Here is a 23,891-nt window from a genome sequence, read left to right as displayed (position 1 = left end):
CAGAGGTCTGACAGTTAAGACTGACATGAGCTGACAAACCACAGGCTAATCCCAGGCACACAGGCATGCTCTTGAGAGACTGCATTATTTTTGGAGATGCTTGGGCCATGTGGCCTTGGTCATGGAAGAGCCTAGAAGAGGATGGGACCTGGGTAGGAAAAAGGACCAATCCTAAGTCCAAATAGGAAAACGCAAGTGAGTTCAGGCATAGGACACTGATTTGGTAGAGGCAGACCTTAAAGATGTGGGTAGAAAGGAATCTAAGGACAGCCAGGGTGCCTAGTTAAGTCTTCAGGTGACCCTGGGAGATGGACAGTAGCTTGTGGATACAGCTGTGGTGGCTGGAGTGTGGCTCAGAGGTTGGCCCAGCATCGAGGGCAGAGTGCCCTGTCTGTGCAGGTCTGTACGCCTGCCTGACCAGGTGTCCAGGGGAGGGGACCCCTGAGTAGGCCGCCTTTGGGAGAGCTGGATTAGTGCAGATCTGCCCTGTGACTGAGGAAAGAAGAAATCTTGCCAAAAGGGCATAAAGCCCCGAGGCTGAGCCATAGCACTTTGTCCTCATTGTTCTGGGCAGCTGACCTGTTCAGCACCCTGGATGACCTCTTGTCTGCTGCCAACCAGCAGCAAGTAAACAAAGGCTCAGATGAGGGCAGGCCTCCAGCACTCTGCTGGGGAGGTCTAAGATGATGTTGTTTACGGTCTGTGGAAATACATGGATACAAAATCACATCTAACCTCAGCAGCAAAGAAAAATTGTGTCGGAAAGACTGGAAGGAAATAAACACCTTGTACAGTGAACCGAAGACAACACACCCAGCGAGGCAGGGAGGGGCTGAGGGGCTGAGCTCATGACTGAGACTCCCCACTCTGCTGTGCGGCACACCCTGAGTGAGAGACCAGCCAGGCAAAAGGGCAGTGTCTGTGTCCGTTGGCAAAATCCTGAGGGGAGAGCCCTGTTCTGCTGCTCTGTCCAGTTGCTTGGCCTGAGGAGGCTGGAGACGGGATGAAAATTTATGTAGGTCAGTGCTCAGAGGAGCAGCTTTTGTTTCCACAGAGGACAGAATAAAGTGTCATCTTCTCAACAGTGAAGCCAGACTGAATGGTGCCTATTCAGAAACACCAAACGTCCTGGCCTAGAGTCAGGGCACCACCCCCTCCTGCCCTTCCTCCCAACACATTTTCAGCAGCAGCTGGAAATCCCGGTCAATCAGGTTGGAGTTGGCCTCCCAGCAGAGTGTGACCTCAGCTGAGCACACTGGAGGAGGGCCGGGGCAAGGTGGTGGCCCAGACTCAGACTCATGCTCGGGTATGCTCCAGAGACTGAGTCACATTAGCCTCACTCACAAGGGCTGGACAAACAAGCCTGCCAATCTGTTGATAAGAAAAAACAGAATGGACCCTCAGAAGTCAGCAGAACTAGTTGGAAGTCAGTTTAAAACCAGATGGTGACATGATGAGCCTGCACTCAGACCAGAGTGGGCTGCACCGCACAGGTGCGAGGCTATGGAGGTGGTCTGACAGGGTTCTGAAGTCAGAGGCCAGGCCCCAGTCTCCTGGGCAGGGTCTGGACATGCACACCAGTGCTGATCTTCCCAACTCTAGATCACTACGTGCCAGGCTCTGTGCTAAGTGCTTTACCTAAGGCCTCCTGAGGTCACTTACTCTTCACAGCAACCCTGTGATTTAGGTGCAGTTCCTGTCCCCATTCCTGGAGGGTTAGGGCTATTAAGTTTCAGGGCTTGATTCAAACTATGTCTGTCTACACCTGCACTGCCCAAGGTGGTAGTCACTAGCACTAGCCTCACGTTGACTACTTGAACGAAAATGAAAAGTTCCCTTCCTCAGTTTTGTTAGCACATTTCACATGCTCAGAATATGGCTGATTCATGTTGGCCAATGGAGATTTACAGGGTGCTTCCAATGCCATAAAAAGTTCTATTGAACGGCACTCGTCCATGCTAAATTGTTTCCCTTTTATTCAAATAAATCAGCCTCAGGCGGTGCAGGAGCCATTCTTTCTAAGCAGGCTGTGTAGATTTGTCCTCAGGTGGGTCTTTAAAGAGCAGTCTTTTTTTTGTTTTTGCGGTACGCGGGCCTCTCACTGTCGTGGCCTCTCCCGTTGCCGAGCACAGGCTCTGGACGCGCAGGCTCAGCGGCCATGGCTCACGGGCCCAGCCGCTCCACTTGTTTCCAGATTTGGGGGAGGCAGATCCTCCTGGAGCCCTTTATCCCCCCGAGGAGTAGCCCAAACAACCTCCCTTTCCTTCCTACCTGATCATGGTTCCCTCCCTTCACACAGGGGCCCACACACTGTAATAGGAGAGCACAAAGACAAAGCCCATTTTGTTTTCTTTCAAGTGAGACTTCATTCCTGGCGGCCAGGCTGAATACAAGTTTTGCCAATTATAAGCATTTCTGGGGACAGTCTTTCTTTTAAATACAACTTTAAAATGAGCCTGGAAGTAGAAGGGGCAGGTAAGGGAGAAAAGACTGCCGCCAGGACGGGCTCTGTGGACAGAGCTTCAACAGCCGGCCTTCCCTTCACTCCTTAATCACTAGGAGAATTATTGGGGGTGTCGGGGGAAGGACATACATAACTCCAAGATAGTTCCTGGCTTTTTTGTTTTTGTTTTTTTAAAAGCTGCTTTTTAAAGAAAAAAAAAAGAGGTCAAAACCAGCACCCAGATCTGAAAGACGTATGTAAGCAGGAGAAACTGACTTCACTGGTGGTACCCACAGCAACTAACCAGTCTGGAAGAGACCATGCATGGTTGGTGGGTTCTGGAAGATGCACAGCTTGGAGAAGAAAGCCTGTTCCCCCAGGTTCTGTCCTGTGCCTGCCTGCCCTGTCCAGGAGTAGTGCAGTGGGGAGAGCACAGCCAGAGGGCGAGGGCAGGCAGCAGTCCTAGCAGGGAGCTACCAGTCTCCGTTTCCGGATACAGGCCCAGATCCACTCCGGGGACACCTGCTGGGCCTCAGGGTTCTTGTCCCTACTACCCAGCACATGTGTGGCTGAGGCCACGTCAAATTCCTGCGCCAGGTCCCCATCGAATGCCACAAAGTAGCGTCGGAGACGGCTGAAGTCTGGCGTGGAGGGCGGCAGGTAGAGCCGCACCCCGGTGAAGATGTCCAGCAGCACCTGCAAATGCACTGTGGTCAGGGCAGGCCCGGAGCAGGGCTGGACTGTGCTGGGGCAGATGGCTCTCCGCCCAGGGAGCGGAGACCAGCGAGGAGGGAGAGGTTAGAACAAAAGCCAGAGACAGGGAGCCTAGCGGTCAGGACACGAGGGGAAAGAGTTTACTGGAGGAAAGGTAAAGGCATTAAAACCCCGATCCTCCAGCCACTCCAGATTACATAGGACTGACACGCCCTTCCATCCTTGCCTAGAGGAAGAGAAGGGCGAGGAGATGGGTCCCTACACTGGGGACTTGGAAAGTACGCGTCTCCAAGAACCATCCAGGGGCTGGTGGGCAGGGCCAGTGGCGCTCAGACGCAGCGATGCTGCTTGATCAAGCAGTCCACTGTGTGTGCACTAGCTGACCAAGGGACCAGGAGCCCGGCTCGTGACTGCATGCGGACTCCAGGCTTCAGGCAGGGAAAAGACGGAAAGGTCGTATAGGTGCTCTGGGGACTGGGTTCAGGGCCTGAGTTCCCAGACCTCTGTGCTGACTCCTGGGCTGGGGTGGCACAATCACCGTGTAGTGACCAGATGTCGAGTTCTTTATCTGCCCTTCGGGGCATCAGCTCCCCCAGGGCTGAACCGAGTCACTGGCCTCAGTAGACGCTCAATAGCTGCTGTCAAACCAAAGACTAACAAGGGAGTACGAGAGGGAAGAAGACGGTCACCAAGCCAGTGCCCTCTCCCGCTCCTCGCTGGCTGGCCCTGTTCACAAACTCACACTACTGCACTCCCACACCCAGACTGGGCTTTCTCCCCTTTAATGTCAATTGTGACTTGGGGCCGGCAGCCGGCTGGGTCCCTGCAGCCTCTCGGCTGGGCTGGCTGCTCTATCGCCTGCCTGCTGGCACAGCGCTCCTTCCTCTCTGCTTGCTGGCCGGCCGCCTCTGCAAGGCAACAAGAGGGCACAGGGTGGAGCCGCAGCACTGCCAGCCCAGCCCGCGGCCAGGAGCAGATGCAGGAGGGCAGGGGTTGGCAGTTAGTCCTGATAACACCTTCGCTTGTCTCTCAGAGTCCAAGTGCAGAGGGTTGGGCACACAAGGCTCCCCACCCCCCGGAGGGCACTGCTCTTCTTACCCTCACCTTTGCTTGGCATGGGGTCTCATCAGGAGCCTTCCGCTTCTCTCCCACTTTCACAGGGGAATGCTTTGCAGCCAGCTTGTTGCCTGCAGGAGAGAGCTCAGGATGAGAACCAAGAAGAGGGCAGGGGAGCAGATAATGGTCCCTGAAGTCAGGGGGGTACAGAGAAGGGCTGGGCCCTTCCTCTGCTGTGACCGTGGGTGAGACAGGAAGTAAGGGCTGTACGCTGAGCCTTTAGCTCAGAGGTGGCTTATCCCCGGCTCTGAGGGGCTCTCCCGGGGTCCTGTCATTCATATTTACAGAGCAGGAGGATGCCCAGCAGAACAATTTCTGGCCCATGGGTGGACACACAGCAGGAATGCAGCCAACGTCAGCTGCAGTGGACAGAGAATCCATGACCTCAGGGCTGGAGTGTGAGACTGGGTCCTTGTCCTTGGTCTCTGCCCTCGTGTCCATTCTTCATCACCCCAGCCCCTACCCTTCTCCTTACCGCCTTTGCTGTTGGAGCTACTCAGCTTCCCTCCTGCCTTCTTGGCACTGGTGGAGGGCTGCTTGGGGGAGGTTCTCGGGGCCTCGTGAGACACAGCTGGCCCTGAGATGCCCTCGTTCTCTCCGCTGCTGCCCCCTGTAGTGGAGTTCCCCTCATCTCCAGCCACTATGGTGAAAGCCGCCCGCTCCTTGGAGAGCTGGTACAGTTCCTGAGGAGGGGAGAGAATGTTGGTATATCACTCCCTTCCCAGCCACTGGCCTCAGGCAGTCTGTGTGGTACGTTTTAGGTGACTGAGGAACAATGAGGGGAAACAGACACATAACAGGGAAAAGTGGCTGGCTTCCTTGGTACTTTTCTAGCTCTGGCCCTGTTTCTGGAGTAATCAGCACAGATCACTGTTCTGTTCCCCAGTTCTTTTCTGCAACGTAGAGACTGCAGCCTGGGGCCAGGTCCTCCACAGGAAGCCGTGAGCCAGGAGCTCTCCTTCACCGGGACCCAGGGCTGCCCACGGGGCCCGGTGAAGGTAGGGCTCTCTAGCGGGAGATGTGGGTGGAGGCCCAGTGCTGCTGCTCCTGGCCCTGCCACGGCTTGGTCTCCCTTTCTGATAACTGCCTTCCTTGCCCATGTCAGTGCAGCAGGGAAAGGAGAAGACAGAGGACGCAGGAGGCCACGTGCCCTCGGTTCCAAGGCTGGGACAATGGGGTACAGGACACACACACAGCCCAGGAGGTGGCACCTTGAGTTGGGGGAGGTTAGTGGCAGACTTCCAGTCCTTATCATCACGGATTCGGGTGCAGCGAGGGAAACGGATGGAGATCCCATCAGCTGTGTGTGCCTCAGATTTCGAGAATTCAGCCCCTGTGATCTCCCACACCGCAGCTTTCTGTCAGGAGTAAGTCAGGTCACTCCCTGGTTAAGTAGAAAACACCTCCCCACCAGTTAAAAGCAATACAGAACAAGTTAAAGTCAAAAAAGCAGTGGCTAACAGGAAGGAGATGAATTCAAGTCCCACTGTTGCTGCTGATGCTGTGTGACCTTAGGGTAGTCTCGTTTCTTCTCTGGGCCTCAGTTTCTCTGTCAGTGCAGGAAGGGGTGGGCCCAGGTCACTTCTAGAGCAGACCCTCTGTGCCTAGAGGATGGGCAGTCCCTTTCTCTATTGAGGATGACTCCTCAGCGTTGACTGGTCATCCCTGTGCCTGTCACTTGGCTAAACAGTCCAGAGCCCCACCCTGGGTGGACTGTCAGTGAGGCCGAGGTGACGTCTCTGGGGCACTAGAGAATGTACAGGCTCAGTTTTGGGGCTGGAGGACCCCAGGCCCTGGACTAATACCTTAGGGTCTGGAACGATGAAGTCAGGATAGTAGATCTTATTGACTTTCAGCCAGCTGGGTATCTTGCTGGGATCCTAGAGGAGAAAAGGTACAGTCCTGGGCTGTTGCCAAAATGAGACTTAAACCCCTTCTTGGTCACGGGCTTGTGAGAACAGGTGACTTATCACAAAAGGCTGACCCTCACCCCTTGGGATCCTCCCTGCCCAGAGATGGTGTGGCCTGAAGGGCATGCAGGCCAGTTTCCACAAGGTAGGTACTCAAAGAACTTAAGGGCCTAATACTGCTCCTATGGCCAAGCAGCAGCTCTCTTTTCTGTGGAAACAGATAAATGATACCTGCAGCCCCCATAACACTGCCTGTCTCAGGAATGATTGCCAGTCCAGAGGCCAGGGCCCCCAGGTCCCCTCCTCACCTTGCTGATCTTCACCATGTCCAGTTCCTTCTGTAGGCGGGCGAGCGTCGCGTCATCGTGGCCTCCTGCACACTTGGTGACTGTGCACCACTTCTGGCTACTCGGGTCATAGCAGCCCATGAGGAAGATGGACATCATGCCACCTGTGCGGAGGAGGGACTAAATAAACTTTGGGGGGGGCATGTCTGCCACCCCCTCGTGCCCTGTGAGGGGCAGCCTGCTGGAGGAAAGGGCCCAGGCCTTGGCATCAGAGTGCCAGAGATCACCTCCTGGATCTACCCCTTACTAGCTGTGTAAGTTTAACCTTTTTGAGTCTCAATTTGCTCTTCAGTGAATTAGGGATAATTACACCTAATGTTGGGCTCTGGTGGAGTAAAAGGAATTGAATAGAGCCTGGCACACAGAAAGATGCCTACCAGTACTAGTTCTTCAGATCCCAGCTTCCTCTCCAGTCAGGAAATGGAGATTTTCCCTGAGGAGAAAGCTGCCAGTCCCTGAAGAAATAGTTGGTGGTGAGCTTCTTTGTGCCAGGCTAGCACAGGGTACTCTTGCCTGATCTCTCCCTTATCAGGTCCGCAGCTCTCAATGTCCCTGCCTGACGTAGCATGGGTGAGGTTGGGGCCCCTAATCCCAGAGCTTTGGAAATCATGACTGGCCACGGTAGCAGACCAAGCCAGCAAAAAGGCCTGCCTATTCCTTGAGTGGTACCTTTCAAAGAAGTACCATCCCAGGGGCCAGAGGCCACCCTGACCTTTGCTCCCTTGCCCATAGAAGGCCCCAAGCACCACCAGGTCAGCTGTGTCAGCCATGGCCCCCTCGTTCAAATAGTCCTTCTTCACTTTCAGCCAATGACGCTTTCCAGGCTCATATGTACCCTGAGGGGAAGCAAGAGAGACCACAAACTAGAATGGACATTCTATGAGGGTGGGCTTTTTACCTCTTTACGCGACATACTGGATCTGTCACAGTGCCCAGCCTGCTCTGCTCCAGGCACTAAGGGAGACATACATAAACCCATCCTCTAGGATCCAGAACTCTGGAAAGACACCCCCCAGCACTCACCCCCAAACACCTCAGACCACCACCGCCACCTCCTGGCCAGGACTGGAAAGGCTCAGGGGAGGGCTCTGCAGGAGAAAGCAAAGGATGTGACCGTCTTACCTTCATGTCCTTCAGCACCAGCCCTTCCAACCCCTCTTGGATCACCCGGTTGATCATGTCAGCCAAGTCAGAAGCTTTCTGAGGGATAACAGGAGAGACGCTGAGGTTGGTATGAGAACAGAGAAGGGCTCTGGGAGTGAGGAAGAGGGGAGTTCCTTTTCACACACTAGCAAAGCGTCTGCTGGAAACACCCTGACTTGAATAGAAGGAACAAAAGCGCTAGCAGAGTAGCGACCAACCAGAGAGCTGCTGCAGCTCAGAGATACTGGGAGCCCACCTGGGAAGGATGCTTCATGCCCTGCCCTCCCAGGTGGAGATTGGTAGACAAATACAGGCAGACCTTGTCTTCCTGTGCTTTGCTTTGTTGCACTCTGCAGATACTGTGTTTTTTACAAACTGAAGGTTGTGGCAACCCTGTGTTGTCAGAAGATGGTGAGCATTTTTTAGTATTTTTAATTAATGTACGCACATTGTTTTTTTAGACATAATGCTATTACACGCTTAATAAACTATAGTATTAACATAATGTTTCTATGCACTGGTAAACCAAAAAATTCATATGACTTATTTTATTGTGATACTGCTTTATTGTCTAGAACCAAACCCACAATATCTCCAAGGTATGCCTGTATACTCATCAGCTTCCCTCATAAGAAAATAATTAAGACTCATTCTCCCAGTCACATCTGACCCAAGGGGCTCTCTGCCCTGCTTTCAAACCACTAGGACACTGCCTAGGGTGGGATTCACTCACTGCGACTTGCTTCATTTCTGAGAACATGATCCGGTTGGGAATTTCAACCATGTTATCGTGAAGAAACTTCCGCCGCTCAAACAGAGGCCTGAGGGGGACAGGAGAACTGAGGTCAGGCCAGGATCCTCCCACCCCCTTGAGGAGTTCCGAGGAGGGAAGGGGCACAACAATGAACTTCAGCTTCAGGGTTTGCCATGGCTTAGGGCCCTCATGTCTAACAGTTCTGCCTGCCCAGGGTGACAAGGGCTCCACTGGGACCAAAGACAGACAGTTATAGGCCATGGCACAGAGCCACTTAATTGTTGTAGTTCCTGTCTCTACCTCATCATCCCACACAGACTGTATAACTCCTGGTCCCATTTGAAAAATAACTCCGACTCTCATTTTCTGCACCCTGCTTCACCCCAGGCCCCAGGTGGGCTGGTGCTTGGGTGAGCAAGCTGACAGGCCTCAGGACCTGAAGCCCAAACCCCAACTCCTACCCCCGCAGTTCTTTCTCCCTTCTGTCTCCTTCCCCTTCCACGCTCAAGGCTGGTGTGGAGGGTGGGGGCCGGGATGCCTCTCTAAGGGAGGAAGGGGCCAAAACGGTTTCTCAGGGTCAAGAACTGGATGCAGCTAAGTCAAGACTGCTAGTTATCCCTAAGAAGGCCCCAGCCACAGAACAGCGACAATCACAAGCTTCCTGTTGTCGGGCTCTTCCAAAAACAAAACCTCTGAGCTGAAAACTATCTGCCTCATGTACCCGTAGGTGCTGCTGAAGATAAACTGAAACCCTACTGTGCTCATAGTCTGTATCTCATCAACAATCCATTTTGCTGTGGGTGGTTGAGTTTCCTCTGTGACTTAAGCATTCAGAGCCGAGACCTGGTCAACACATCAGCTCTTCGTAACATTGAATGTGGAGCTGTGTAGCAACTGTGCTGGCTCTCAGCTCCCTCCCGCTGCAGCTCCTGGGCACAAAGAGGCACCAGCTCCAGCCACTTCTCCTCCCTCCTGTCCAATCTGAAGCCCTCACCTCCCCACCCAGGAATCAAAAATAGATTCCTCACCTATCCATCAAGCTGACATCATTGAAGTAGATACAATCAAAAACAAACAGGCAGACATTAGCATCCTGGAAGGCAGCTTTCTGTAAGGGAAAATGAGGTAGTAGGTACATAAGGGACAAAAATAAGAGGGCATGAAAAATGGGGAGTACCAGTCCACTTCCAGAGACCCTCTGAAGCATCTGATACAAAAGGCCTATTTGTGCTGTGAAGTCCCTGGGCCATAAGGGCACTTGACAGATGGTCCTGAATAGAGACTGACCCAATTATAAGTTAGTTGCCACTACTAGCTCTTTTTTTATGCAAAACACAAAAACACATTTAAACTCAGGGCTAAATTCAGAACCAGTTCAGAGATGAAGATAAGCTTGATCCTAAGTAAGTGATACATTCCTCTCCATTCAGACTGACAGCACACACATGTGCACACACTCACTCTTGCACATCTGGCCCTGAGCCAGTACCTTGTGCACTCCCAGAGTCCCAAAGGGCAGTGGTTTGCCTTTCTTGTTGTCGATCAGGAGCACCTCAGAGTCCAAGATCATGCTGTGGCCCCCGGGGAAAGCCTGGGGGATGTAGTCCTTAAAGTGGGCCACCTGGAGGCAGAAGGGGAGGGAGTCAGGGAGGGAGTCAGGCCCCAGAAGGAACACAGAACACCAACATGTGCAAGTCGAGCTAATGTGCAGAATAGACCTAGGCCTCGGCAGCCACCTAGACAAGAAGAATCAGCTATGTTTCGGGACCTCTGCCCAGACCCAGGAAGAGGTCAGCCCATGTTGAGGTCATTTTCTATTGGCTGCAGAGGAGAATTTGCAGGAAAAAGGAAGAAACTGAGAGTGAAAATGAGGGTGGGGGGCAGACAAACATGGAATGGAGGGAGGGAAGGTGGGCAGGCAGAGATTTGTGCAGGAGAACGGACCAGTTGGAAAAAAGATGGAAGGGAAGAAATGAATCCCCTCAGGAGGAGCAATGAAATGTGAGGAGCTTCTTCTCTGAGTGGGAGCTCTGAACCCATAGCCATCTTCAGAATGAGGAAGAAAAGGATGTTTGGAATTGGATTTTTTTCCTATGAAAGGCAGAGCCTTAGTGTTTACAGTCCTACAGGAAGAGGTCCCACTGTAACCCATGGTGGCCCTTGCCGAGTAAGGCCACGAAGGCAATCCAGGGAGCATTACTGTGGTCCAGTCCTCCCCTGGGCAGGGCACTTAGGCCATCACTGCCTCAGAAGCTTGGAGGGGGTACAGGAAAGGCCTGCACATCCATCCCACTCTGCTTCCATCCGGGATCCAGCCCTTCATGAACCAAAGCAAAAGGGAGAGAGGGATGAATGAAACTCTGGTAAGGGAGAGCAGAGAAACGGCTCCCAGTCTGGAAAGCTGTGCTCAAATGCCTTCCTAAGAAGCAGGAGGTGTCCCTAGAACAAGCTCACCAGGAGCTGTTCCTCAGCAGTTTGACTGTGAGCCCTCCCTACGGAGCAAGTGAGCCCACACTAATGCTCACGGGGAGGTTGTGCTCAGCTTTCCAGAACACCCAAACCAAACGGTCTGATTGCCCAGTGCTCTAGCAGGCGGGGGAGGCTGAGGTAAAGATGAGAGCCCCATACCACGTCTCCTCTCCTGGGGCTCTGAGAAGCGAAGTCTGAGCTAAGACTTCAGAAGGGGGAACAAGAACAAGAGGTTTACCTACCCTCCAGCTACTGGAGCCAGATGTTTCCACTGCTTTTCCCTGGACACCCCCAAAAGCTCCCAGAGGCCCCGGGAGCTAAGAAGGGCTGAGGGGTGAGGTTCTCAATGCCCTCTGATTGAGGGCAGGATTCTGGGCTCCCAGAAATCCTTGTGGGATTATGTTTACATCTGAACGTAAGCTTCTGGAGGGGCAGAACTTCCACTCTTTTTTTTTTTTTTAAATGCTGGATGCCCACTACCTAAACAGCAACCAGAATATACTAAACACTTGATAAATATTTGTTGAACAAATTAATGAATGACAGCCCATTGGCCCTTTGTACCTGAGCCATGACTTAGCTAGGGGCTCGCTGTCCCAGCATCACAGCTGGCATCATTGCCCACAGGCTCTGTGCTGACTGACCCGCCTGCGCTCTTTGGCTGTCCCTACTGAGCAGCCCCTCATTATTGGAAGAGTCCAAAACGGAATACATGCATTCATTCTTTCATTCAACAAATACAAAATAGACCCTATTTTACACCAGAGCTGGAATGGCTATGGAACATTGGCTTAGAGATTCTTAGAGGCAGGAAGTGAAAGAGTCCCAGTGGAAAGGAAGGGACCTGTACCTTGTGCGGCAGGACTGGCTTGAGACTGCGGCTGAAGTAGCTGAAGTGGTCCCCGTTCTTATGCACCTGGACTCGCTCCCCATCATACTTGATCTCAGAGAACATGCCATTCGGACACTTCTTCATCGCGTACTCGATGGACTTGCAGGCCTCGGCCTTGAGGTAGGGAAAGAAAAGCCTGGAGACTTACAGGTGCTCTTCCAAGAGGGGCTGCTCAGCAAGGACAGCCCAGAGCCCAGGTCCCAGGGACCAACAGCCAGAGCATACCCCTAGGGCAGGCTGCCGAAGAGGTGATGGGAATGGAAAAGGCTGGGCAGTGTCATATTCCAACAATAAAAGCACCACCGAAATTGACACAGGAGCTTGCATTTTGAGGAATATATGAATGCAATCCATTGTAGAGCAAATACAATTCCACTGAAACAGCATTTGATTTTTTTCTCAATAATAATTTAGGGTCTTGTAGGGCCTCTGGCTTATTACTGAACACACAGTTATCTCAGCACAGGGGGTACGCAGAGGTAAGATTAAAGTATGCAGGTGACAGTGAGGCTGGCAGGATGGCGGTGATCAGGAATCCCTAGGACAGGACATGACACAGGAGTGCTTATTGACATACCTGTGCTGTCCTGACTCAAACAACAATGACTATCATCTTGGAGGTATTTCTATGTGTCAGATCATACACAAAATTTCATTTCATCCTCAATGTTGTATCTTATGCCATAAATATTGTTGTTTTCGCTTTATGAATGAAAAAGCTGAAGTTCACAGAGGTTAAATGCCCATTTTTGGTTACATAGCTAGTAAAGGGCAGAAATGAGATGTGAATCTAGGCCCAACTCCAAAGCCTGGGTGGTTAACCAGTAAGCTGTATAACCCATGCCACTCTTCAAATGACAGGCTGTAGAAGAGACTCCAGATAGAATTCTTACAAAAGTCAGAAAGGCCATAATGGAGGGGACCGGTCCCTCAAGTGGAGATTTCACTATTTTGGTGCTGGCTGTCCCACAGAATACTTCCCTGTCCCAAACACAGAACCCTAGACCAAGACTTCAGTAAAACACACAAGACCATTTCATACAAAGCAGCGCACCCCACTGAAACAATGCAAAGGCTCTCACAGCAGGCATGGCAGCAGATGTGGACAGTCCTGATGCATAAGAAAACCCATGCCAGAAAGGAAATCTCATTTCTCATGAAATGAGCAGAGGCCCAAGAAGAGCTGGTCTTCATTCCTTAAGCTTCCTCTCTTTCCAGAAAAAAAGGAGACCCAAGTTACCCTGGCATAGGAAGCCTGGCTCTGTCACCAATTCTCAGAGCTACTCTGAGGCAGGTCACAGAAACAGGAGTTACTTCATACATCCACCTGACTTCAGGAAAGATGACAGGTGAACTGCTCTAGGTAGACGCTTCAGACTTCATTCCCATAAGAAAACTAAGGACCAAGAGAGGCTAAGGAACTCACCTAAGATTCTACAGCTTGCTGATGGCCGAGCCGGGCCTAGATCTCAGGCCTTTCCACCAGGTCACGCCATCTCCTCCTCTGCCTTTACTCTTCCATGAGAAACAACCTCTGCATCTCTACTCTTCCTTCCCCAAACTCCTCCAGCCAACTTGCACAGGCTGTCAACATCGTACCCTACCTATCAGATCTCACGGGTAAGGACAGTAACCTTGGATAGGAGTAGAAAGCAGGGCCAGAGCAGCGTCCTTACCAGCATGGGCTGCACCGGGGTCATCAGTGAGGCCTGGACACTCAGAGCTCGTTTCCGGCCTGGCTCCTTCTTCACCTCCTGCTCATTGCGGAGGACCCGCTCCACCACATCGTGCAGGTTGCGCGAGGCTTTGAAGGCTTCATAGGCATTAGGGTCTAGGGCATCTAACCTGCCAAGGCCAACAGGAGCAAGGAAACAAAAACCACTGCCTTTGACCTTAATGCTTTGGATAGCAGTCTGTCCTCAGAGAGAGGAGGGCTCCCAATATATGGGGAAGGAGTTATGTTCTATTGCCTAAAGACTTTCACAGGAGAAAAAGCTCTTGGAAAACTCAGCTCTTTTGAGATACTGTGCTACATGGATGCTGCCAGCAAAGAGGGGGCTGGAATGGGCAAGCAACTCATACCATAATTATTGAACATATTCCATATGTTTGATTGTAATAACTCTGTGAAAAGGTACTGTTATCTCCATTTAACGTATGAGAAAATGGAGGCTGAGCTAGGTCAAGTGATGGGTCCCACAGGAAGGAAGAAGGGAGAATCAGGATTCAAAACCAAATCAGGGCTCCAAAGTCCTGACACCAGCTGACAACAAAGAAAGTGGGCAGCTTCAACTATCAAAGCACCCGGTACTTACACATGTTTTGCACCTGAGTTCATCTTCAGATCATGTTTGATCAACCTGATGATGCACTTAAGGTCATTGGCTGTACACCTAGAGGGATGAGGCACATTCAACTTGGTCTTTGAAAAGCTCTGCACTCCCAAACCTTCCTTCCCTAGTGATTCCATCCCCCAGGCCCATCCCCACCTGGAGGCGATGTCCTGCAGGGCCTGTTGCTGCTCGTCCTCCTTGGTGAGCTTGGAGAGCCGCAGGAGGAATTCATCCACCTCCTGGATGGTAAGAAGGCTCTTGGCAGCTGGGGGGAAAGACTTGCTCTGCTCAAAGAAGACTCTGATTGTCTCTGACACGTCACCCTGTCTCCAAAAACCAAAATGCCACTGCAGCAACCCCAGAGTGGCCAAGTGTAACCCCTGAGTCCCCAGGACTAAAGGGTGAATCAGAGATTTCAATCACCGCTCCTATCCCCAACTCACACATATTGACCTCACTTCTTAAGAATCTGTCCCACCCACAGCTCATGGAAAGGGTACCTCCATCCACCACAGGATCTGGCCACCTGCCTTAGCTGAGAAGTGATGCAGGAACTAATCCAGGGCCAAGCCAATTTCAGGCCTGTTAGAATCTGAACTAAGAGACAGATATGGTCATCAGATAATGGGGATGTTTGGATAGAAACTTTCCACTGTGCCACAGCTGGAGTCATGAACAAACCAAAACTGAATGGTAAGCCCAAGTTATAGGGGAAAAAAAGCCAGAAACCAGGGTCTAGAATAAGAGCCCCTGGAGAGATAGTGGGAAGTCTCAGATCCAGCCCCTCGAGGTCTAGGCCTCTCGGGTGCAGCAGCAGTATAAGTTCAGTCCTCAGAACCTTGTGAAACTAACAGCTGTAGCCTCCCATTCAGCTCCTCTCATAATGAAAGCTTGCTCAAGTGGGTTTCAGTTTCCTAAAACAGTATGTGCTCCGCCAGAAAAAAGAGGGTACGGGTGCTTGGCTAGGCAGAACCCCACCTGGAATCCACCTACCCTCCCCTTCCTCTGACCTGCTCTAGGTCTCGTGCCATATCATCTGAGTTGCAGTTAAAAATGCGGCTGAAAAGCTTCACAATCTGCTTATCATTCAAGTTGTAAACACTCTTAATAACACCCGGCAGCAGCAGCTTCACTGTTAGGTACACGTCACCGTGGAAACCATCTGTAGGAGACAGAAGAAAGAAACCCTTCTTGAGAAATGGAGCTTAAACAAATAAATACATAACCTGAAGGAACCAAAAGAGATGTCTACATTGCTGCCCTTGCCGTGACGGGACCACAGGGTAGGGTGTGCATTTCACTATGGCAGCAAAGGCCGTGGCGTTGGGTGGCTGGTGGTGTGCCTCCCTTCTAGCCCCTGGATGAACTCCTGCATGGCAGAGCCATGTCTTTCACTGTAGTGTCCCCAGTGATGAGCACATTACAGAAGCTCAATGATCATTTGTTAGATGAATGAAAGAAACACAGTTGGAAGATTCTATCCCCAAGCTGTGCAAGTGGTTCATAAAAACCTAATCAAACATGCAGGATAGTGAATTTTCCTCTTGGTCAAATGGGATAGGTTCTTCTGGCCTCCTGGGGGGCAGAATAAGGGAGGAAGAAAGATGCCACATGTTTGGAGCAGCACTGGCTACACACTTCGTGGGGCCCAGTACAAAATGAAAATGTGGGCTCTTTGTTCAAAAGTGTTAAGAATTTCAAGATGGCAATAGCAGAGCATTAAACCAAGCGTGAGGCCCCGTGCAACTGTACAGTTCACATGTCCATGAAGCGGCCACGACTCTGAGTTCTTTAGAGAAGAAGCCCATCCAGGATGCTCGAGGCCCCACCTCCTGCTGAGCCTTTCTGAAGGAAGTCCTGGATGATCTGGGTCTTCGTGTTGTAGCTAGGATTTTCAGCCACCATGGCACACAACTTCCGAAACTCACGTAGCAGACAATCCTTGTGCTTAGGGTCACATTTGCTTGAGGACAGACTTGTCTTAGGGGTAGGTATTGAGTGGGCTTCCCCAGAGTTGTTGGGCTTCGCTGTTGGGAAGAGGAAAAGAGAAGACAGACAGCATAGATGTTTCATTTTGCCTTGCTGAGAAGGAAGAAAGGGAAACTAATAGACACTCTGCTGGTGCTCTATACATATGTAGCTTCACTTAATCCCCCAAAACGAGCCCTTTGGGCGTAGATATTATACCCATTTTATGGGTAAAAAAGGAGAGGTCAAGTGATCTCCCCAAATCTCACAGCTGTTAATAGTAAAGAAACGACAGCCTCACACTGAAGCAGAAGACCCGCTGATGTGCATCCCTTTATATGATTGCTTCACAGAAGAATAAGGGCCGTTTTCCTGCCAAGAGTGGTCAGGACGATCTCAGAGCACTTGCAAAGCTGAACCCAGAAAAGTTGGGATCAGAAAGGGGGAAGAAATCAGGGGACTCGTTAGTCAATCTGAAACCATTGCTACTGCAGATTGTCAGAACTGGAAGAAGACTTAAAAATTATCTAGTTTAATCTCTTCTTATTGATGAGGAGACCAAGGCCAGAGGAGAGAAGACATTCCCAGCTCCTTGCCACTCCCACCCAACCCCACACCACTTTCTTTTCTTTCTTATCATAAAAACAAAAAGTAGGTCTTTCCTCCAGACACCCCAAATAACTGTACAACTCTTTTGAGTTGATCCTCTTTTACCTCCTTGTGACCATTTACAAAGTAAATTTCATTCTGCAAGCTTGCAGCAAAGCCATTAGCAAGCTGTCTGCTGATATAAGTGTCTTCTTGCCTGGGCTCTGTAAATTATAAATCTATCCTCATCTCTAACCCGGAGTCTAAAGAGGATTTTAGGGGACAAAATCTCCAAAATGTCACTGTTCAGCAGCTTGTAAGAACTAGAACACCCCATTTCTCCCAAATTCGCCCCCTAGAACCAGGGCCCTTCCAGAAACACACTGCCCTTACTGTCACCTGGACTCTTCCATATTTCTATCTTTGGCCTACCACTAGACAAAAACCAAGCAAACCTCGGAGTTTTAAAATAATAAAAAATCCCAGAGTCAGACACTGTTTTTGCAATTTTATCTCCTTTATTCCTTGTGAGACACTGTGGGATCAAGGCAGGTGTTGCCATTCCCACTTCACAGATGACGCCACAGAGGCTCAGACCAGGACCCAGGTCTTCTGACCTCAAGTCCCGGCTTCTTTCACTCATTATAGAAGCAACCTCCTCAAACAACTTCTGAGCCCATGTGTTTTGACTTTATTTTCTTTAGCTGAGGCAGTCACAAGAATGTCTCCATATAAAAGAAGTAACAGGTTGTAGGGTAAAAGACCACAGGTGCTGGAGTTAAACAGACTTCAGTGTAAATACTAACTCCATAACGATGCGGAGCATTGGCTTTCTCACTCATAAAATGGGCCTAATACAAGTACTTCCCAAAGTTTAATGAAAAACAAATGAAACCGTGTATGTAAAAGCCCCCAGCCCAACGCTATCTGCTACACAAGGCCATGCAGGACATCTCCCTTCTTCTCTACTTTCATCTCCAGTTTGGGCAAGTTTAGGCATGCAATTTCTCAAGATTCTTCCATTATCAAAAAAAAAGGAAGTAAAGGGCAGGTTATGTCTGATCCAGGTAAACTACTTCAAGGGGAAAAAGTCTTGACAAAACAAACATCTTTTTGCTGCAACAGAGATTAAAATATACAAAGAAATGCTATACAAGTGGGGCAATGAGCATTAGCCATTACCTCTCTGCTCAGATGGAAGCAAATTACATTTGACCCTTCAACAACACAGATTTGAACTGCATGGGTCCACTTACACACAGATTTTTTTCAACAGCAAATAAGTACTATACAATCTGCAGTTGATTGAATCCATGGATGCAAACTGAGGGTATGGTAGAACAATGGATATGGAGAAACATGGGATAAGGAGGGTAGACTATAAATTTTCAACTGTGTAGAGAGGGTTTGGAGCTCCTAATGCCCATGTTGTTCAAGGGTCACCGTATTAAGGAGGCTAGATAGCACAGAATGTTCACTCTTTTTTTTTTTTTGCGGTATGCGGGCCTCTCACTGTTGTGGCCTCTCCCGTTGTGGAGCACAGGCTCGACACACAGGCCCAGCGGCCATGGCTCACAGGCTCAGCCGCTCCGCGGCATGTGGGATCTTCCCAGACCAGGGCACGAACCCGTGTCCCCTGCATCGGCAGGCGGACTCTCAACCACTGCGCCACCAGGGAAGCCCCCAGAATGTTCACTCTTAACCAGAGTCCCAAATAGGATACCAAATTAAAAGGAGGACTGTAACAGCTCAGGTAACGCTGATCTATCTTACCTGAAAAGCCAGAAAATTTCCGGGGATTGGTATTGGTGACAAATGAGGCACCTTTCACTGGAGATGTCACCTGGCCAGTGGCTGTCAACTTAGCCTGGACAACAGCTTTCTTCTTTGGTGTGTTTGCTGCCTTGGAAGACAGATCTGTAGGACCCCAAAAGAAGGGAAAATATCCTTCAGTGAAAGATCCCTGAGAAAGCTTCTAAAGAATCTATCAACTGCTCTTACAGCCTGGCTAGGTAAGTTACTACCATGGTATTAACCCAATGCTGACTACTGGCTGGCTGGTCTTCTAAAGTGGAGGTAGTAATAGGTTATTAGGGAGAGGGTGTCCTGGGGACAAAAGACTCAGTTACTCTTTATTTTCATTAGTAACTTAAATTTTCATCGACACTGTCCACCCCTTATCCCACATATAATAATCTCCAGATTATTTGGAGGAAATCAGAAATCACGTCTCAACAGATAAAATGTGGCGACCTCAGCTTATGGAATTAGCCCCAATTTATAGATAACCAAGAAAGCAAAATGAAGATGGATAAACAGAGCATGTTGATTTGGTATAAGTAGGAAAAACCTTCCAGCTGCTGAGTTATTTGAGCTGACAGTTTACTTCTACCTCATGTTTTTCTTCCTCTGAATGAGATGGGTCAAAGGCTGAGGCCAATGGCTAAGGCCAGGCAGGGCAGGAGGGGAGCTTGAGAAAAAAATGTATGAGTAGTTTTCTCTCCCAGAAATCTCTTTTCCTCTCAAAGAACAAAGATAGATGCCCATTTTAGAGTACTCCTACAGTGACCAGAACTAAACTTAATAGAAGATATGAATATTACTTTATAGATGAAGACACTGAAGGTCAGGAAGTACAAATTGGATTTGTAAGTATCAGTATAAGATTTCTAAAATATGCATACATGTGAATATGCACGTATGTGCACATATATATCTGTATATATGTTTTTGTGTACACACGAACATATATTTTCTAGTTCTGTCTGCTGAAAGGGCTTAAAAGCAAGGACACCTCATGGCACCCAGGACATGGAACATCTAGATTTTGGTCTCTTATGCCATTTCCCCACTAACAGGAATAAGGACTCCAGAGAAATGGCTGATTCCAGGGATAAGATAGGATACATAAAAGGTAGGCCTAAGAGCAAGCATACTGTTATGCCAGAGAATAAGGAAGTACTTTAAAACGTTTTTAAAAATGTGATTTGGGCATTGAGGACAGAAACTAGCTTAAAGGGGCTCTCAACTGGCCAAATATGGGACAATTTAGTACCAAATTAATACAGTACAATTATAAGCCACCAGGAAAAAGTAGTAATCTATGAGTTCATACAGATAATAAGTTGATGGATAAAAGGGTGTAGTGGTAGGTACTCTATTCTTCAAAAATGTCAATGTCATAAAAGAAAAAGACCATGGCAATGTTCCAGATTAAAGGAGGCCAGAAATGACAACTAAATGAAATACCCGATCTTAGATTAGGATTCCATACTGAAGGGAGAGAAAAGCTGTAAATTATCTGATCAACTGACAAAACTAGAATACAGATGGTGGATTAAAGTATCATATCATGATAAATTTACTGGTTGATAGGTGTATTATGGTCAAGATATCCTTATTCTTAAGATATACACATTGAAGTATTTAAAAGCAAAGAGCCATAACGTATGCTCAAATGGTTCAGGAAAAAAAAAGTGTGTGTGGAAGGTGAGAGTAAGAGAGAGTGTGAGAGCGCACACATGTGAGAGCAAAATGTTAACAATAGGTAAATCTGAGGGAATTCCCCAGTGGTCCAGCGGTTAGGATTCTGCGCTCTCACTGCTGAGGACCCGGGTTCAATCTGTGGTTGGGGAACTAAGATCCCACAAGCCACGTGGTGTGGCCAAAAAAAAAAAAAAAAAGGTGAATATGAGCATTCTTTGTATTATTTTTATTCTTGCAACTCTTCTGTGAGTTTGAAGTTATTTCTGAACCAAAAATTAAAACAAAGACAGAAAGACAAACAGGAAGAAAGAAATTGGGCTCTACTCTCATCCCTTTTCTTCTCAGCACCAATAAGATGAGAAAGCAGTATTCTCCATCCCACCTGCAATGTGCTGGATTATCTGTTCTTTCTCATTATCTTCCAGCTCTTCCCAGCCTTCCAGCTCTGTGAGGTCCTCAATTTTTTTTGTGGTGGCCCGGGCCCGCTCCAGTTTCTCAAACATGCACTTAATGTGGTACCACTCTTTCATATCGCCCCCTGACTCTGAAAAGGGATTGGGCACCACTTTGCCGATTCGGCACACCCCCTTTACAATCTTTTCCTTGCATTTTTTGCAGCCGGCTGTGCCACGCTTGGCATAGTCCACACAGAACCGTTGCTCTGCCATCTCACAGGGGCCACTGCAGACTCCCACATGCGACCCTGGCAAGAAAACAAGGCAGGTGGCACGTGGTCTTAGATTGCTTTCCTGGAATGACACAACAGGCTTTCTTCTCTGGAGGAGGTGGTGTCCATGAAGAACTGTTTCCGACCACCGGCTGAACTGTCTTATGTCAGGCCAGTGATGTTGTTCTCGGAATAGGCACAGTTCTTTTTGGCTGAGCGCACGGAGAGTTGGTGGTAAGAGGATCTTAAAAGCCAAAGTCATACAGCTGCATGAAAGGGTGAGAGGCAGAAAAGTGAGTTATAAACGAGGAGGTAGGCTTCTAATTCCCTCAAAGGCAGACATCCTAACACAATCCATGCTGACCAATCAAACATTTCCCAAAGTATGAAAGATTTTTTTTTTTCTTCCGGCTGTGCAGCACAGCACATGGGATCTTAGTTCCCCCATCCAGGATCGGACCTGCACCCCCTAAAGTGGAAGCTCAGAGTCTTAACCACTGGACCACCAGGGAAGACCAGGTATGAAAGATTTATTGCCTACTTGATTCAGAGTTCCAATACAGGAAAATTCAGTTTGCAAAAGGATGTTCAATTATCTAATGTATACATGTGTATCTAGTAAATCACAATCAAGAGACTCCAAATAACACAAAACCTTCTCTCAGGCCACCAGCAGCCCCTAATCTTTAAAATGGATGGTGAGCCTTAAGAATAATAAGACCCTAAAGTTTCTTTTTAATCATCAAGAAAAATTACATTGAGAGTTCCCTGGTGGTCTAGTGGTTAGGACTCTGCACGTTTACTGCAGTGGCCAGGGTTCAAACCCTGGCTGAGGAACTGAGATCCCACAAGTTGTGTGATGCGGCAAACAAAACAAAACAAAACCCACTACATTATGTTCATAAAGTTTTTAATGTGAAATATAAAATATATGCCGTCCTCAGAAAATAATTAAGCCACTATATAGATGTGCGATTTAATCAGAAGCCCTATTTTGAGAGGCAATTAAATGGAGCCTAAAACCAGACTGCCTGGTTTCAAATCCTAGCTCATTGGGTGTATGACCTTGGTAGGTTACTTAACCTCTCAGTTCCTCAATTTCCTCAACTGTAAAATGTGGATAATAATAGTACCTGACTCAAAGAGTTGTCACAAGAATAAAGCCCTCAAAATCAATGAAGCAGTTATCCTTTAAGCTGAAGCTCCCTATGTGAAACTAGCCTGGTTATAATTCAGCAGCTTGAATTGGGAAATGCTGAAGTAGCTGAAACAGCAAGAATCAGAGGAACTGATCAATCAACCCGAATGGAAACAGGTATCATATCCACATGGCATCCCCCACCTTCTTATATCCATATTTTCTGAAGTATCCTCGCAGTTCCAACTTTAAACAGACTGGACATTGTTTTCAGCCTGCACCCACCTTTGTAGTGAAATTGCTATTGGGTGATAATGGAAAGCAGGCTTTACTTACTGTACTGCAACATGATGCAGAGGACAGCAGGTAACTGGGAATCGAGACGGGAGCACAAGTGTGACCATACAGTTCAAGGACTATGTTATCTTTGAGAATTTCCTTTAATTCCCCTGAGTCTGTTTTCTTATTTCTAAGACAGAGAAAATAATACCTACCTCACGGGATGGCTGGGAAAATTAAAATAAGTCCATGGGGGGGAGGCTCTGAACTCCCTGAAAATGTATACAAAAAGGTGCACATTCAGCATTGTACATTTTGTGGGGGGACAGACAGTCATGATTTTCAGGAAACTCACAAAGGTCTCTATAACCCCCAGAAGTTGAGGAACCACAAAGGTGAGGTACGGGAAAGCACGGTAGGCCCGTAAGAGGCGCTCAGAACAAGGTTCACCACCTTCCTTGGAGGGCGAGTAACGAAGCCCTCCCCTCCCGCCCCCTCCCCCCGCCCCCCCGCCGGGACCACAGGAGCCGACAAGAGAGGACCTCCCTCGCAGCGCCCGACCCTCCGCAGGGCCCAGGAGGCGCTGGGCCACAAGGCACAAAGCCGCTGTGAGGAACCCCGCCTGGCTCACAGTCCCCAGAGCCGCCGCTCAGCATTTCATCAAAGGGAGCCGAAAAGGAAACCACTGAGGCCTGAACGCAACCGGGCCGGGAAGTGAAAGCCCCGCGACAGCTTTTGCCGGAGGGCCTCCCCGCGACGCTTTCGGGAGTGGGCACGGGCTACTACTGCCCGGGGCGAACAGCGGGGACACCGGGAGGGGACGGGGAAGCGAATCCCTCGATTCGGGCAGGAGGAGCCTCCAGGACACAGCCCGGACGCGGCGGGAAGAGAAAGGCTCCCGAGGTCCCTCCGAAGCCCATCGACTTCAGCGCGGCGGATGGGCAGATCCAGCCAGAGCAGTCCTGCGGCAGCCGGGGGCACCCTGCCTCGGCGCAGGCCGGTGGAGCTACCCGGGGGCCGCCACGTCACGGAGGGTGTGCCCTGGGGCTCCCCGGGCGGGCGGAGGAGGAGGTCAGGAGGCTGGCTCCCAGCCGCCCCAGCCTCGGAGCCCGGGCTGCCTTTCTCCCCCCCGCCCAGCCCGGCCGCGCCGTCCTTCACCTGCCTTCCCGGCTCCGGCTCCACCTCAGGCCTAGGGCCAGGCACCCACAGGCCGCGCGCAGCCACCAAGGTTGTAACGTCTGTCTCTTTAAATCCGGGTCCTTGCACTGGCCGCAGCGCGCAGGCGCAGAGGTCCTGGCTCCAGAGGCGCCTCAAGTCCCCGCCCCGCGCCTGCCACGTGGGCGGTAGTCAGGTTCCCCGGGAGAGGCCTAAGACTCTGTATTGGGGCGTGGCGGAGGTGTTTACCCATCAGGAGAAAGCCCAGATGCTGGGATGAGGCGGCGCCTGAAGGAACGGTGGGGACACCGTGATTTGCTCTTTGTTTTTTAAATTTATTATTTTTGGCCGTGTTGGGTTGTTGCTGCACGTGGGCGTTCTCTAGTTGCGGTGAGTGGGGACTACTCTTAGTTGCCGTGCTCGGGCTTCTCATTGAGGTGGCTTCTCTTGTTGCGGAGCATGGGTTCTAGGCGCATGGGCTTCAGTAGT

At 49.9% G+C, this 23,891-nt stretch overlaps 1 protein-coding gene across 8 annotated transcripts; it reads right to left on the bottom strand.

Annotated features, from left to right (window-relative positions):
• Positions 1 to 1,952: 1,952 nt before the first annotated feature.
• On the bottom strand, positions 1,953 to 23,504 carry LIG3 (DNA ligase 3). 8 transcript variants are annotated; one of them, XM_060135518.1, is made up of 21 exons: positions 23,406 to 23,504; positions 22,463 to 22,519; positions 20,546 to 21,096; positions 18,451 to 18,594; positions 15,951 to 16,148; positions 15,132 to 15,283; positions 14,278 to 14,444; positions 14,104 to 14,181; positions 13,465 to 13,633; positions 11,747 to 11,902; positions 9,917 to 10,048; positions 9,456 to 9,535; positions 8,407 to 8,494; positions 7,653 to 7,730; positions 7,243 to 7,366; positions 6,492 to 6,634; positions 6,079 to 6,153; positions 5,485 to 5,631; positions 4,749 to 4,956; positions 4,256 to 4,344; positions 1,953 to 3,139 (listed from the first exon to the last, which is right to left on the bottom strand). In XM_060135518.1, the coding sequence occupies exons 3-21, from the start codon at positions 21,090 to 21,092 to the stop codon at positions 2,906 to 2,908; spliced, it is 3,009 nt and encodes a 1,002-aa protein (XP_059991501.1). In that variant the 5' UTR covers positions 21,093 to 21,096; positions 22,463 to 22,519; positions 23,406 to 23,504; the 3' UTR covers positions 1,953 to 2,905. The 8 variants fall into 8 exon arrangements, with proteins under 8 accessions (XP_059991501.1, XP_059991502.1, XP_059991503.1 ...); XM_060135519.1 differs by having other exon boundaries at positions 22,463 to 22,515; positions 23,406 to 23,496; XM_060135520.1 differs by lacking the exon at positions 23,406 to 23,504 and adding an exon at positions 22,879 to 23,258.
• Positions 23,505 to 23,891: the final 387 nt, after the last annotated feature.

The sequence above is a fragment of the Lagenorhynchus albirostris genome, chromosome 20 (genome assembly GCF_949774975.1).
Source record: "Lagenorhynchus albirostris chromosome 20, mLagAlb1.1, whole genome shotgun sequence".
NCBI lineage: Eukaryota > Metazoa > Chordata > Mammalia > Artiodactyla > Delphinidae > Lagenorhynchus > Lagenorhynchus albirostris.
Note: the sequence above shows the minus strand (reverse complement) of the source record. Positions and strands in the feature narration are given on the sequence as shown.